Here is a 15,014-nt window from a genome sequence, read left to right as displayed (position 1 = left end):
CTTTCTTCCCGCTCTCCTTTCTTCCATCCACTGCTGCCCACAGCCCAAAATGACCTAAACTGAAGGCCACTGTTAGCTACCTGGGACATTCAGCTGACATGTGAATGCAGAGACTGTTCTTCCAAACCACACAAAAGGATCAAGGTAGGAGAAACTGCAACAAAGCAGAGAGAGACTAGGCTCCTAGGCAGCGCAAAGAGAATGCCCTCACTGCAGCAGGCTAATCCCGTTACCTCCTGGGGGCCGTAAGCAGCAAAAAGATGACTCAGGACCGCATCTCCAGCTAGGATATGCTAATCTGACTCTTAAACTGCCTGGGCAGATGGTGGCAGTCTCCACACTACCCACCAGCAGAGACAGCATAGTTTGCAGAAATAGCAAAGTTCTGCCAAGAAAGACCCTAAGACCCTCCTTAGAAGGACCAGGTAATTAAGGTGTTAACAACTGACTGATCAAGGCAAAACAAACAAAAGAACCCTCGATCGTTACTGAGGCAAGAATTCCACCCAGATGGCTACAGCTGAGGAATGGGGTCACGTCTGCCAGGACATCACTGACACACATATATCCTGGATTGAAGAAGCGCCTCTTGACTATAATGCAACTCTACCTTATTTGCCTTTAAAAGTAACACTCAGTCCTGTCTACACAGTTTTTATAACCTTAGAGCATCACAGAACTCGATCTGTATTCCCCACTCAGCTCACCTCTACCAGCAGAGAGGAATGCGGCCGCACACTTTTCTCCAGAGGTTCCGGAGGTCCACGTAGACACGTGCGAGCCAGAGACAGACAGGAAGATGCTCACCCTTTATTCAGACCAACCATCTCCTCATTTTTCTTTTTGCTGAAAAGCAGCTTCCCAACTGTGTCCAGATAGATAAATGGGTATATGGACAGAGAGAGGGATGGATAGACAGGTATGTTTTTTTCTAAGATTAACAGGCAAGAGGGAGGCCTCGAGTGGTGTTAACTACAGATTTTTTTTTTCCCAAGGTGTTGCAGCAAACTAGAAGAGAGAAGCATCCAAGTCAACAGCCTTCTAAGCATGCCACCCGGTCTCCTCTTTCTTTTCTGTGATTTATGGTAACTTGCGTTCTACCTGCCAAATAAATGGTGAGCTCTGAATGTCAGATTCTGGGGCTAGCTGTAATCAAACACACACTCTTTTCTTACTAATGCACTGGCAGGAAACTTAGAATCAGCAGGTTGATAAGCTCAGCCCCTTTGAAGTTCCAAGCACACCTAAATCCCAAAGCAAGTATTACGAACCCCTGGCAACAGACTGCCCGATGATTAACTACCACACAGAAACATGAGCATCTTCGTCCAGCACGGATCTGCAGCAGCCTCCCACACCAGGTCTCATCCAGTGTTTGCTTTGTACCTCCCGACTGACCCGAAGTTGCTGGAGTCCTCTCCCAAAGCCTGGAGTATCCTAAACCTGCCAACACTAAAGAACCCACGCCGCTCCCCCGCCCCCCAGCAGGCCCCGCGCCTGCTTCTCCACTACAGGCCGGCACAGCGCAGCCTCCTGCACGTATTTGGTCACCTCAGCCAACCACAGTAAGAACCGTCAGCATTTACTGAGCACTTACTCTGTACCAGGTCCTATTCAAAGCACTCTGTGTATTACTCAGAATCTAATTCCTAGGCCCCACAGGAATTTGCTGGAGGGAGAGAAATATACTCTGGCCCAGAGTCCCACATGGTTCCTAATCCCTATTTCTAGCTGTGCTATAAAGCTTACATAACCTAATTTGCATTATGCTGCTATTTTAAAAAAATCTCCAAAGATCACTGCTTCAAGCATCAATGGAAGCTGTTAGCTCTTACCTAAAATGATAATGTGGGAAAGGACATCTATTCTTACAACTAAGTCAACTTCAATTCTTGACTTAAAACAGACTTTCTGGAAGATGCTACTGGGAAAGGAAGGAACTTACATAAGAAGTACTAGCTCTGTGCTCTGTAAGTAACTGCTAGAGAGAAACACGTCAATATTGAACTCACCTCAGTGGTAGACAGCTTCCTGGCTCTGCAGGTTCACTTACCACCCATCTCCCTTCCCGGCCTCCTAGTAACACTGAGAAATCTCTGCTCAATGGATGGCATGGCCTCAGATGGTTTCAGAGTAGGAGTCTGAATACAACAGAACCTTTCTTGTTCTGGGTGACTTCAGAGGGACCACCCCCATCCCAGCACCACCAGGGAGGCACTGGCATACGCTGAATGGAAGTTGCAGGAAGACCACTCACAGAGCAGGCTGTCTTCAGCTTTAACTGCTCTCAATGTCCCTGATTTTTAGGGCTCTAGATTGCTAGAAATCTAACTGTTGGGGTTGGGGGAAAGGGGGCAGATCTCCTTAGTTCACTCCTGTAACTCACTACTGAAGATTTACCTCCAGTGCAGTTATTAATGAAACCCAAGAAACAGGGAAATGATAATGAATGATTGATTATAAGAGTAAAATTTCCCTCACTCGTCATCAAAAAATGTGGTCAGTGTTTAAATTAACCACTTTTGTTCTTTGCTACACTATAAAAACTAGTTTTAAAGGACTGGGCTCTTTGTTATTCATTTCATTCACTGCACTTATGTGGATAGAGGTCCATGAACATAGACCAGAGTTGGTTTCAGGCTCTCAAAACTGCCAGGGAAATTTAAAATGAGTGAATTTCCAAATGATGCCCATTTTCAGTGATGTCAGGGGGCCCATATTATTAAATAATTTATAAATAAACTATTAACTAAGTAAATTATCTTCTGACACTGCTAATGCATTATTTGGCTCCCAACCTAGGATATTTACAATAGGCCCAATTCCACCAAGGAGACTCTCCGACTTAAAAGGTTTCCACTGGGCGGAGCCTGTTTTGCTAGAGAAGAACCTGTCCCGTAAGGGGCACTTGGCTGTTTGATCAGGACTGGAATGTACTTGGTACTAGTCAACTAGACCTCACTCAGCCTTTTATAGATGCCGAAGCCACATTCAATGTACATACAGATTCTGTATGGGAAAAAAGTTGTTCCAGCAACCTTCAAAGTTAGCAATAAAAAGAAAACTACTACTTAGAGACAAATATAAAACATAAACTTCATTTTAATCAATCTATCTATCTATATATATATATCAAGTACAACCTTAGCACAGAACATCTGACACATATGAAATGCATTTATGGAATGAATACACGTAACGAAGAAGCAAATCCTTTTAAAAATATTTGGCCTGACCCTCACATCTTTTAAATGAACTCCATGACGGCTGAATCAGGTGGGAGATAAATCATGTCTAATCTGGAAAGAGAGACGAATTGCCTACATCTGCCGGCCTCTGCACACCAGGCATTTGCCATTCTGAGTCTTGCCGTAATTGATTCTGCAAATACTTAGCTTAACTCAGTCAATTTTACATTTTTCCATAGTTACCTTAATAGTTTGGTTTTTTTCACTTGCTATTGCTTTTTTTTTTATGGCTTCTTGCTGCTGTTGTATTAGGGCATACAACACAGATCAGAGATACTCATTTCTCAGAGAAGTCTCTCTCCTTGAGAAATTGGCACTTGGATCCTCAGCTTATGTAACAGCTACATATAGATGGGTCCTACCGGCACTGTTACCAACCTTGCTGCTTATGAAATTCCAGCACTTTTTGCCCTGACGTAAAAATCTTCTTAGGTGAACACTTCCCACCACCAAATTCTTTTATTTAAACAGGTAAGTGTGTGTAATTCGCATATACGTTATAAGTTTCTATACACATACACACACTTAACTCAAAAGTGAAATGTCTCTCAAAGAGAAAGTAATTATAAGGGTATTAAAAACAAAATGCTGAAAATAACTATTTCACATTTAGATCATTAAAAATGTTAAAGTAATGTGATGAGATAAGACCTAAGAGATCAAATACATCATATATGATTGTCATATATGCATGTTGTGTTCATCGATTTTTAATTTTCTCTTTAATCAGAAAATAAAAGCGCTTACCTTTGTATACTGAGACCACAGCTTACAGTCACTATATCTCAGCCTATTTTATACAAGTGATATGGCTACGAAGGTCCAAGGAGAACGAGAATAAAGTGAGATAAACGTGCTGAAAACTGCTTAAAAGTATTAACCTGAAATACACAGAGGATCCAACACCAGTTTTAAAAATACATTAACGAGGTATTCCCAGCTCTTCAATTAATAATGGTGAATGACTGATTCATGATTTTCAAACATTCACCCAAATTTTAAAAAAGAAGAAAAGGCTAATACCAGCAAAATCTATCAGTGGTTTGTTCCCCAGGTTAACAATTTGAGAGAGACTACAAACGACTCCAGGAGCCCTGGCTTCCCCGCACCATGCACTGCATCTAGTCAGCATGAGGTATGTTGGGAATCTACTGGACCAATTACCTTGCACAAGAGATGGGGTGCTCCCACAGCCTCAAGAAACATGGCTGCAGGCCACCTCCCTGGCTGGGTGCCAGCCCCCATGCAAAGAATATGGCTTCAAGGAGGACCCCTATGTCTGAGGAATTATAATAGCGCTAACTGACGCAGTCAGGAATGCAACTATTCAGTTTATGTGCTAAAAAAGTTTAAAAACTGTCAGAAGATAGCACAGCTCATACACTAATTCTAAGTTCTACATTGGTTTGTAGACTCCCCGACGAGAGACTAGGCTAGGAGGGGCTAAGTATATCCAGATATTGCTAGGTTTCCAAAGGAAAAGTTTTCAAACAGACACCGTGGCTCTGAATAAAGTATTGCTCTTCTTTAAAATGCTCATTCACTGCTTTCCAAAAGGAGGTGTCAGAGTGCTGTGTCTGAAAGCTGGAAAGCCTCAGGGGGTCACATTGCTCTTAAGACTAAGACATAGAAATTGCCATTTCAAGCCAGACAACCTGATGGTTCTAGAAGTCAGAGAAGAAATCTTGAGGGCCCAAGTGAATAATAAATGGTGCGACGCTCAGAGGCTGGCAATAGGGGCTGTCAATGAAAAAACCACCTACAGTGGAGAAAAGAGCAGAGAAGCAAAACTTTATGTTAATTTCACAGAATTTGGTGAAGCCAAAAGCTTCATTTATATTTCTCTGCTCTTTCAGCTGTAAGTGGAATTTTCATTACAAAATGAAGGGGTGGGAAGGGTAAAGGGGGTGGGGGTAGGGGGAGGACACTTAATTCATTACAAGATTTAAACAGTTGAACTTGCATGGTTACCACTTCTAACAAAGGACTGACAGCTCAATTATTTTAAGTAAAGCAGAGAAATGTAAAAGTTTGCAGCAACTGGGCAGGTTTACAACATGGTTAGTAACTTCCAACAAACAACAACAAAAAAAAAAAAAAAAAAAAAGACTTGGTAGAAACCATTTGAAATGACTGCCATCATGTTGGAAAACAGCACAGCTCCATTTTCACCAGTATAGAAGGGTTGAGTTATGAAGCTGAGTCAGCTACTTCAAAAGAATTTTCTAAAGAGAAATCTCCAAAGAGATTCCAACTTGGAATGCAAATTTGACAATCAATTTCAAATAACAATACAGCTGCAGCTGCCAATTAATAGTATTCCAAAAACAAAGAGGACTGTTTGTAAATATTTAATTAATAAAAAATGGACACTACCAGCCATGCTTTTTCTTCTCAGTGATGGCTCTGTTTCATCCATAGGTCAGCAAAACGAATCAATGAAACATGAAAACTCCCAGCTGAGATGGGCCCTCTTGTGTACGTCTAGCCACTAATGCACAGGATGAGAATGGTAAGTTCACAGCTACTTCCAGCAAGTGATGAGGTTTTATTAAAGTATCACCCACCACTAATAAAGACAAAAGGTCAAGGAGCAGCAGTAACAAGCATGGTGTAAAAATTTTATTTCTGATAAGTAACACTAACATTTGTTTTAAACGATCTGTTTCATTCTCATTTAGCGGTCCCAAAGAAATCTGGTACATAAATTTGCCGTATTTTGTGAAGCCCATTCTCAGCGACGGGTACTGTTCAGCTCCAAAAACCAGAAATGAAGAAAGACGAGGAAAGCTAATTCATACTAAAAACAGACATTTTTAAGACACAGAACTTGTAAATATCAACATGGGACCACACTGTTGCCTTCATGGGGGCGAGTACCTTAATAAAACCATTACCTTCTAGTAACATCATAGGCTTCCAAACAAGGTGAGAATGCAAGTGGAAGACTTAGGTCTGCACCCTTTACAGAACAACACAATGTTACCAACTGATCATTTTTCACCAGCTTAATCAGGTGTCTTAAAAAATAAATGCTGACCCATGGCTGAAACCTGTCACTTTTCACAGCAGCACTCAACAAGAACTGGGACAATCGAAGAGCAAGTTTTTATGGGGACCCTGTTGCTGCTTTAGATTCTGATGTAATTGAAGAGGATAAGAGACCCTTCAAAGAATCCCAGAAAAATCGCTAATCTTCTCTCTGCATGAAAAAAGCCAGGGAGTGAACACAGTATCTTACAGAGTGAAGAAGGCCACAAGAACAAGAGAGGGTGATTGATCAATTAATTTATTATTTTTTAAAACTTGGAAATTCGGAAACTAAAATAATCACATTCCTCCTTCCCCATCTCTGGGTAGTGCCATCATTTTAATAAGCAATGCTCAGATAACAGAGTAAACCTTTATCATGGGGATGCCCTCGTACAGCAGGAGTACAAAGGGCTTACAAAGTAAATAGACTGTGGCTCAAACTAACAATCGCCTTTGCTTTGTTTTATCAGTTTGGTTACAAATGAATGGGTTTCTAGGGCTAAGTTATTATTAGTTTTCAATTCTTTATAATTTGATACCAAAACATATCAAAAATAATAAGCTAAAACAATATTCAAACCCATATTTTATTGGCTTTAATTACACACTTCAATATTTACAAAGTTAAAGTTTAAATGAAAAGTCTCTATTGTATTAAAAAAAAATAACTACAGCCCGAATTAACGTGCCCTGGGGCAAATACATATCAATCAGCTAAGCATCAGTGACTGCATCAGGAACCAGGCAGTACTCTGTGTTACAACAAAGCAGTTTATTTGTGATCAGTGTTTGAGACTCTATACATCCTTCACGAATTTAATTTTACATAATCTGATACTCCTCTTAAAACTTAAACTTTGAACTGCTAGACTTATTTCCCTAGAACAGAAGGGCTGGTATAAGTTATTTTCCGGAAATGAGGTACCGTTTCACAGAACTAGTTTCTTTTTGTTTGTTTGTTTTCAAGTTTTAGAGAACTAAATTTGCGTTTGTTAAAATCAAAAAGTAGGAAAGATGTTCTTTACAAATAATTTTGATCAAGTATGTGTTCAAAGAAAGCAGGATAAAAAGGCTTTTTCTCTAACATTCTGTATGTACTGTATTGTTCAATAGGAATTAGCTTCTGTCATTTGCTAAAAGAATGAGTAGTGGGGAACAGGATATGTTGGGAATTTCATAACGGGTAACAGAACCATTCTCTTGGGTAAACCTACAGAGAAAAGAAACGGAGAGGACTCCAAATAAGTTTAATAATCCAATAAAAATTTCAGGTTAAAAAAAAAAAGAATCTTACAGTAATTATCATTAACCTTTTCCAGATTAGTCAGTCAACATGTACCATTATGGAAGAGGCCCACAAACTTTGAAGTTACTCTTAATATTTTCCACTCAAAATTAAGATGGCTACATCATAGGAAGAAGGATATTCAAAAAGGGATTTCATCTGAGTGAACTGTCATGAATTATAAAGCTCAAAAGCAATGCTATTGATTAATATTCTGAAGTGACTCTCAATTTGGCACATCACATATTACAGGAGAAACAGGGACGGTCAAGATTCACAGCACAGCTTTCTGTGCAGGCCTCAGATCCCCAGAAAGACAGTTCCAACTGGAGCCGTGACCAGGTGTTTACCTTGGCTACTGCCAATATTGGCATGGCAAATCTGGAAAGATTAATTACTTGCTTAATTTTGTAATTAATGAGTTCTTGTGGCCTCACAAACTTCTGCATACTCAAGCATGATTTGAAATCTGATCCTTATTTCTATTCTAATATTTAAGCTCTGGAGAAATCACAAAGCAGCAACAGCAGGTACTCGAGGGCACCAGATGATCAGAGGGAAGTTACCCCACATGCAACAGCTTTACAAAGGCCAAAAGACATATTTACCTTACAGCCAAAAGAAAGCATCGTTTTAGTAGGTTGGCATCACAGTAACATTTAAAAACCAAATCTTTTATGTGAAAAATGGGGGCATTACATTTCACCAGCTTTGGAAGTCAGTTATATGGCGCATGGGAGCCTTCTGAAGGGGGGCTCAGAGGCCGTGGGGTGAGAGCATAATGTTAGAGAGGGAAGAACAAGAGAGAAAAACTAAAAAGACAGGAAAAACGTGAATGTGCCTTAGAGCCTAGATATACAAGTGTTTTAAAGAAAAAAATTAAGCTGTAGCAAACCTGTACTAAAGAACATGGGACTTACTATGTCTAAAAGAAAGACACGGACTTCAGGACCTGCCCTAGGAGGCAGACGCTTTGGCTCTCACACAAGACATATTACAATGAGTCTAGTGAGTCAAAATGTATTTGGATAAACTGACCAGACCTAATTCACAGGAAGGATGAGGTGGTCAGGGTATCCAGAAGTTGGCTGAATGGTAAAAGCAAATTGCCAAATCAAAAGGAGCTAGAGAGCCTGAATTCAGAAGGAACTCTAAGTGATAGCATATTCTTGGATGGGGAGGCCCTGGCCAATCCTGAATGTGTCAGTGGAGACATTCAGTTAAGGAAGAAACTCCAGACTCTGCTCTCAGCCTTAGAGGAAACTCACCCCAAACGTCTGAGCCTTCCAGCTTCTCCACATCTTTCCAGGATGTAAATTATCTATCTTAATGGGGAAAGCGGTCAAACTGTTCACTTTCTACTTATTTCTACAGCTAGGAAATCAGATGAAGCTTCAGTTTAGCAGTGTCTTAAAGACCCATAATTTTCATCCAAACAAAAATGGGAAAGCTGATGCATGAAGAGAAAAAGCATAATGGAAGGTCTGAGGCTCATGTGGAGGACTAACGCCACAAGTAGCAACACAGTCCAGGGCCTTCTCTTCTGTGTGCACACACACCCAGCCTGGGGTCGCACTGCTGCACACACACGTGTGCACCCGCCCACTCTTACACTCACATGCATTCTCTCACATGTGTGCACACACACTCGCGCTCTTTTTTCTCTCAACGACAAACATCCTATAGATGGCCAACTCTATACCACACAGCACCCGAGTTAGGAAAAATGCCTAAGAGAGCATATCACTGACTCCAAACCTACTGCCTCCATTGCCACATAAACCTCATTCAAAAGTTATCCAAAGGGCCACTGAGGTTCATTTCCGCATCTGCCTTTGTTTTTTATTTTTGGAGGGAGAGGAGCTATTCCTATGATTTTCTCACTGTACTACACAGACCTTCTGCAGTAGGCACTTCAGTAACTGCTGCAGATACCCCCTCATCACCCTCTAGGACCTGTTCACTACACCTCTACAGAAAAATTCATGAAAAAGGATGACAGCTATGAATTTGAAGTGAGCACTTCCTATCTCTAACTCAAATCACCTAGAGTTCACAAACCAGAAACTTAAATGTAGCTCTATAACTGGCAGGCAGCCAAGCTAGAAACTGAGTATGGCCCTTCAGTAGCCTTTGAATGGAGTGTAAGTTGGCTGTAAGAAGAACTACTTAAAATATTTAATTTCAATATGGTCAGAAACAGGCAATTAGAACAAGCAGTCCTTCAATCAGGCAAAGCAGAGAGAAGAGCAACTCCAACCAAACCAAGAACCACAAGGTTGTGGCATTTTCAACGGGAATTTAAGTTGGGTCACTAGAATAAGTAGGTCTGAGATCCTCCAATTCATTTAAAGAAACCCTAGATACAAACTGCGCTTTGGACTGCTGTGCAGAGTGGCTTAAGAGGAGAAATCAGTAAGACGGTGTACATACCATAGGCAGGGGCAGCTGTGCTGTAACCATATGGTGTTCCATAGCCTGGTGCAAAGAAGGAGAAAGCACATCAGTCCAGGAAAAAGGGCAGAGTCAGCGCCAGCCCGATTCACAAGGACCACCCGGCCCGGCGCCTTGGGCCCCAAGGGCTCCTTCCAGGTGCTGGCTCAACCAGAACCCTTCCCAGAATGGCCCGAGTCCACCGAGATTCCTCCATGCCTATGCAGAGTGGAAGCTTTTTACTACGGCCTACCAAGCTCTCCTGACCTACCAGAATATCCTGTTTCTTTCTCACTACACTTACCACATTGTATTATAATTATCGACCCTTTGTCTGTGTTCCCCCTAGAATGGCAGAGACTCAAGTCTGATACATCTTTGCAACACTTGAACCTAGCAGAATGCCTGGCATCTAGTAACCACTCACACATTTAATTTGTCCAACAGAAGAATACTCAGAACCACTCAAGTTACCAATTTCTCACAGTTGGAAAATAGGAATTTCCAAGTCTTTTTTTCAGAAAGCAGTGACAGAGCAGGCTAAAGCCTCAACTGCCACTGAAGAGGGCGCACAGATCAGGCTGTGGGCTCGAGGGCAAGGTCCATGTCTTGTTGAAATCCGAATTCTGGGCCCCAGCACAGGGTCTCTCAGTAAATGTTGTTAAAATTGCCATTAGCATCTGGTGCCTATGAAGAAGGCTCGTATTATCAATAAAGTACAAAGAACACAAAAGTTTTTGAACCATTTAGTTCTGGCACTAGTTTCTTATATGTCCTTAGATATGTAACCTCTGAGTTGCCACTTTCATCTATAAAATGGGAAACCCTCCAAGCTACTTTATAGTTTTAAAGGGATTAGAAATACTACGTTAATAGAAATGACAATCTTTAATCTTTCAGTAAAATGACTTTAAAACATATAACTACTAAATCACTTGGGTAAATCTCTAGGAAAAACTGGTTTCTAAAATAGAACAAGGGCACAAAATCTACATGGGCCCTTCACATTGTACCCAAAACAAATCAAGCTTTTTTACTTTACAGCCCCTTTTTCTATAATCATTTCTGCCGCTAGAATGATTTTTTTTTTCCTTCTTCTCTAGCTGACCAACTGCAACTCATCCTTTAGGTATCTATCACCTCCTCTGTAAAGTCCCCCAGGCTTGCCATTCACTTTGCCCACCCCATGTCACAGCTTGCATCATATCACACGGTACTTTCTCAAGTGTCTGTTCCTACCCCATGTGACCCCGAGCATTCACAGGGGCAGACGCTAAGTGTTGGTCATCTTTGAATGCTCACATCTAAATCTCTTGTTTGAGATAAAACATTCAAATATATGTTGAATAAGTAAATTGCTTTTGGGGACTAACTGAAACATTTTCTTAGAGATAAAGTTTTTCACTTTTTAGTCTATACTTAAGTCATATAAAACTGCGGGTTGTACAACTTAGTCTTTAGTGCTCACTAAATCATATATTTCAAGAGGACACAAGGCAGCTGAAATAAGCAGTAGGAAATATACAGTAGGAAAAGTATCAGAAGCCAAAAAAAAAAAAAAAAGATTAATGCTTAAAAAAGAAGGCTGTATATCAAATCTATTCCAGGAAAAGGTAGCTGGTTGGCTAAGGCTACAGTTTCAAACGTTTTACTAAAACCTCCTTAAAGAGATGAAACTATAACAACTAAGCTGGCCACTAATGAGGCCACTGGGGTTCTAATCCTGACTTCACATCTCACTAAGGTGACTCTGAATTGCACCTGCTATTTAACCTCTCTGAGCCTCAGTCTTCTGCAGAAACTGATGGCAGAGGAATGTAATTAAATAACATATGTAAAAATACTTACTACACTCCCTGCTGCACAAAATACACTCTGCAAATGGCATATAGCCTATTCATAATCCAAACTGACCTAATCTGAATCTTCTCTAGGCTATAAAAGAACTTCCTTTTTAAAAGCTTCAGAAGACAGGCCTTTCACAGAGGTCAGTGCAATGATGTAAGAGAGAAGCTACTACAGAGCAGAGAGGCAGACAGCAGGATTCCTCTCACAATCACTGCCACTAGCTGATGGCTGCTGACCCCTCGGGCGTGAGGGAAACGTCCCATGGCCCAGCAGCTGGACAAAACTGGACGAGCACGTCACCAAAGGCAAGAGAGTTCACCTCAGTAACCTGCCTGCTACTGTTTAATGAAAGCTGCTTCCTTTAAATAAGACATGAAATGAGGCAAAAATAAATAAATAAATAAATTTCCATAGAAATAGTGAGATGCACAGAAAAATGTCTTAATTTTGGACACACAAAAAATACCAAACTGTAACCACCCTCTTACACTGTCTTTCAGCGCTCTCTGTCTCCTTCAATGGTGCCGCCATCCAACCTACTTCCTCCAGCATAAGATCCTGGGAGGGACCTGAAACCTCACTCTGTTTCGTTCTCCACATTCAATCCATCAATTCTGCTTCTGAAGTTCTTCCATCTGCTCACTTCATGACCCCCATCTACTTCCCTACACCCCCTGGAGATCCCTCCACGGCCTCTAGTCTAGTCTCTGAGCTTACAAAAACCTTCTACTTTGTCTTGGCATGCCGACTTCTATCCTTACAAGCCATTCTTCATGCTACAGAGAGTGATCTTTACAAATAAAGTCTGAAAGTCTTATCTCCTTACTCCTCTTAGAACCCTTCACGACGTCCCCCGTACTTAGGTGCTAAGACCAAAATCCAAACCACAGCCTCCAGGACAGGACTGAGCACCCACTTTAGCCCAAATTCCCCCCACCCCCTCCCCCTTCACCCACACCCAGTGCTCTCCACACTACAGACATGTTGGCCTCCTCCTAATTCTTCAAATGAGCCAAGTTCCCTCCTACCAGCACCATAGGGTGCTGATGTGCTATTCCCTCTGTGTGAGGTGTTCTTCTGTCCCAATCTTCTCTGAGTTAACCCCTACTCATTCTTCAAAGCTCAGTTCAAGTGTCACATCTTCAGGGAAACCTTTGAGTCCCCAACAGACTAGACCAGGTTTCTCTGTCACGTTCCCTCACAGCATCATGCCCCTCTCCTTCATCACAGCAACTCAGTCAGTCGTGAGTAGCCCATTAGTGTGTCTCACCTTTAGACCAAACACTGCAGGAGAACAAAATCCATGTCTGCTGTGTGTCAAAGCAGGCACACAATATTTGAATAAGAGTACACATTGTTTATATGACACATCTTTGAGCTATGCCCCTACTGGGATCAACTTCTAGAAGCTTAATTCCAAAGCTACATCATCCACAGAACTTCCCAAAAAGCCTATTCTAAGTCTTTCTTAGAAAAAAAAAAAAAAACCACAACCTAAGTGAACTTCTTAAGAGTGTTATGCAAAAAAATAATGACAGGATAAGACCCAATCTTTATGACCATTTCATCTTGATCAACAACTACTAGTGGTTTAGTTGTCAAGTTCAAAGTTCCATACTTGCAATATTACAGAGAATTTGATTTTCATGAGACAGAGGTACAGCTACTGCTGAGATGATACAAGGATCAGAAGAGAAGGCAAGCAGAGCACATCTTTTCCCATCTTCCTCAAGCCATGTGGTGAAATGGAAAGAATATAAACTTTGGAATTAGAAACACCGACATTCAAATCTTTGCTCTGCTGTTTACAAGACGTCTCACACTGAGCTAGTTGCCTTACCTCCCTAAAACTTAGTTTCCTCACCCAGAAAAATGGAAAATATTTCTACTTGAGGAAACACTGTGAAGATTAAAAACAATTAAGTGAAATCATTTATATGAAAGTATCTAGTGTATACTCAGCTCTAGATAAGTAAGTTCCCCCTTTCCTCTTTTTGTACTTCTTTAGCCCCTGATGGTTCCCCAACATAGAGTTAAAGAAATGCTAACATCGCCAGGCTTCACCCCAATTAAGTAGCTCTTACCAGCCATTTTTCTCACCTGTGATACCCAATCTGTCATCTATGTCCCCACCGAATACACTCTGCTCAGGTATCCAAACTCCCAATCTGTGGAATATCTTTGAGCTCATATCTCATTGTCAAAATATGTCCCCTCAACCAAGCGCAATACTCCTCATCTGTCACCTCCCTCCAGAAAGCCTCTAGTCACTCAGCAGATTCCAGGAGAAAACCTGTAACATTCTGTAGATTCTCTTCTTTTGAAATTCGGTGCACACCCATCCTATACCCATATTATGTTTCCAGAAACCCTGTATAACACTGGAAAATAAAGGAGAGGCTGTTCTTGGAACTCTGGCCCAGAAAAGGAGGCAGATGTCTCCCAGGGTGCACTGTACCTGGAGCTATGTAGCCAGGAGCAGCTGTGGCCCCAACAAAAGCTCCCCTTGTTAGAGTTCCTCTTCCTCTGCCCCGAACAGCTTGGACTGCTGCGGACACAGCTGTATTCACAACACCCTTTGCCTGTTAAAAATAACACATTTCATTACTGAGAGAAATAAGATCATCTCATCAACTTTGTAATGTATAACCTCTATGAGAAACTTGAGCCTGTACATGAGATTAGTCGTCTATGACCTTGAACCTTCAGTTTATAATCTGTAAAATGAAAATGACATCTATCTTACAGAGTTGTTCTGGAGAAGAGCTGGCACACAGAAGTATGCAAATAAATTCTTCCTTTCACTTGAGGGTTACCCAGAAAGAGTTCGTTTTCTGCACACAAATTTCAGCAGTCAAATTACATCCAAAGTCATTTTAGGCCTGACTAAAGCAATTACAGACACTTGATACCTAGGTTCAAAATTTACTGAATTCTCCCCCAGCAAACAAAAAAATAGCACAACAAACCACCTGGAGTTAGCTGTGAACCTGAATGGGGTTTAAAAAAAAAAAAAAAAAAAAGGAACTAAGACAGGAAGACCAAAGGTGTGGATGCCAGTTCCTGATGTAAGTAACTGAGACCTCAGGAAGGTCATGCAATTCTGTGTGTATGTGTGTGTGTGTGTGAATCACCTCTGAAGTCTCTTCTTGCCCTAAAATGCTATG

At 41.2% G+C, this 15,014-nt stretch overlaps 1 protein-coding gene and 1 long non-coding RNA gene across 8 annotated transcripts in view; one reads left to right on the top strand and one right to left on the bottom strand.

Annotated features, from left to right (window-relative positions):
* Nucleotides 1–3,084: 3,084 nt before the first annotated feature.
* STRBP (spermatid perinuclear RNA binding protein) overlaps nt 3,085–15,014 on the bottom strand; it is a 136,785-nt gene continuing 124,855 nt past the window's right edge. For 4 of the 7 annotated variants that reach the window (XM_060300462.1, XM_060300466.1, XM_060300465.2 and 1 more), the window contains exons 16-18: nt 14,306–14,429; nt 10,000–10,044; nt 4,146–5,007 (exon numbers count right to left, since the gene is read on the bottom strand). In XM_060300462.1, the coding sequence (XP_060156445.1) occupies nt 4,913–5,007; nt 10,000–10,044; nt 14,306–14,429 (264 nt within the window). In that variant the 3' untranslated portion in view covers nt 4,146–4,912. The other 3 variants (XM_030858729.2, XM_060300467.1, XM_030858726.2) reach the window with 3 other exon arrangements.
* LOC132597463 (uncharacterized) lies at nt 4,161–12,680 on the top strand. Its single transcript, XR_009564254.1, has 3 exons — nt 4,161–4,383; nt 5,670–5,760; nt 12,348–12,680. It is a non-coding gene; the product is annotated as an uncharacterized lncRNA (long non-coding RNA).

Source organism: Globicephala melas, chromosome 6, assembly GCF_963455315.2.
Source record: "Globicephala melas chromosome 6, mGloMel1.2, whole genome shotgun sequence".
Taxonomy (NCBI): domain Eukaryota; kingdom Metazoa; phylum Chordata; class Mammalia; order Artiodactyla; family Delphinidae; genus Globicephala; species Globicephala melas.
The sequence above is the reverse complement of the archived record's forward strand: the minus strand, read 5'-3'. Positions and strand labels throughout refer to the sequence as shown.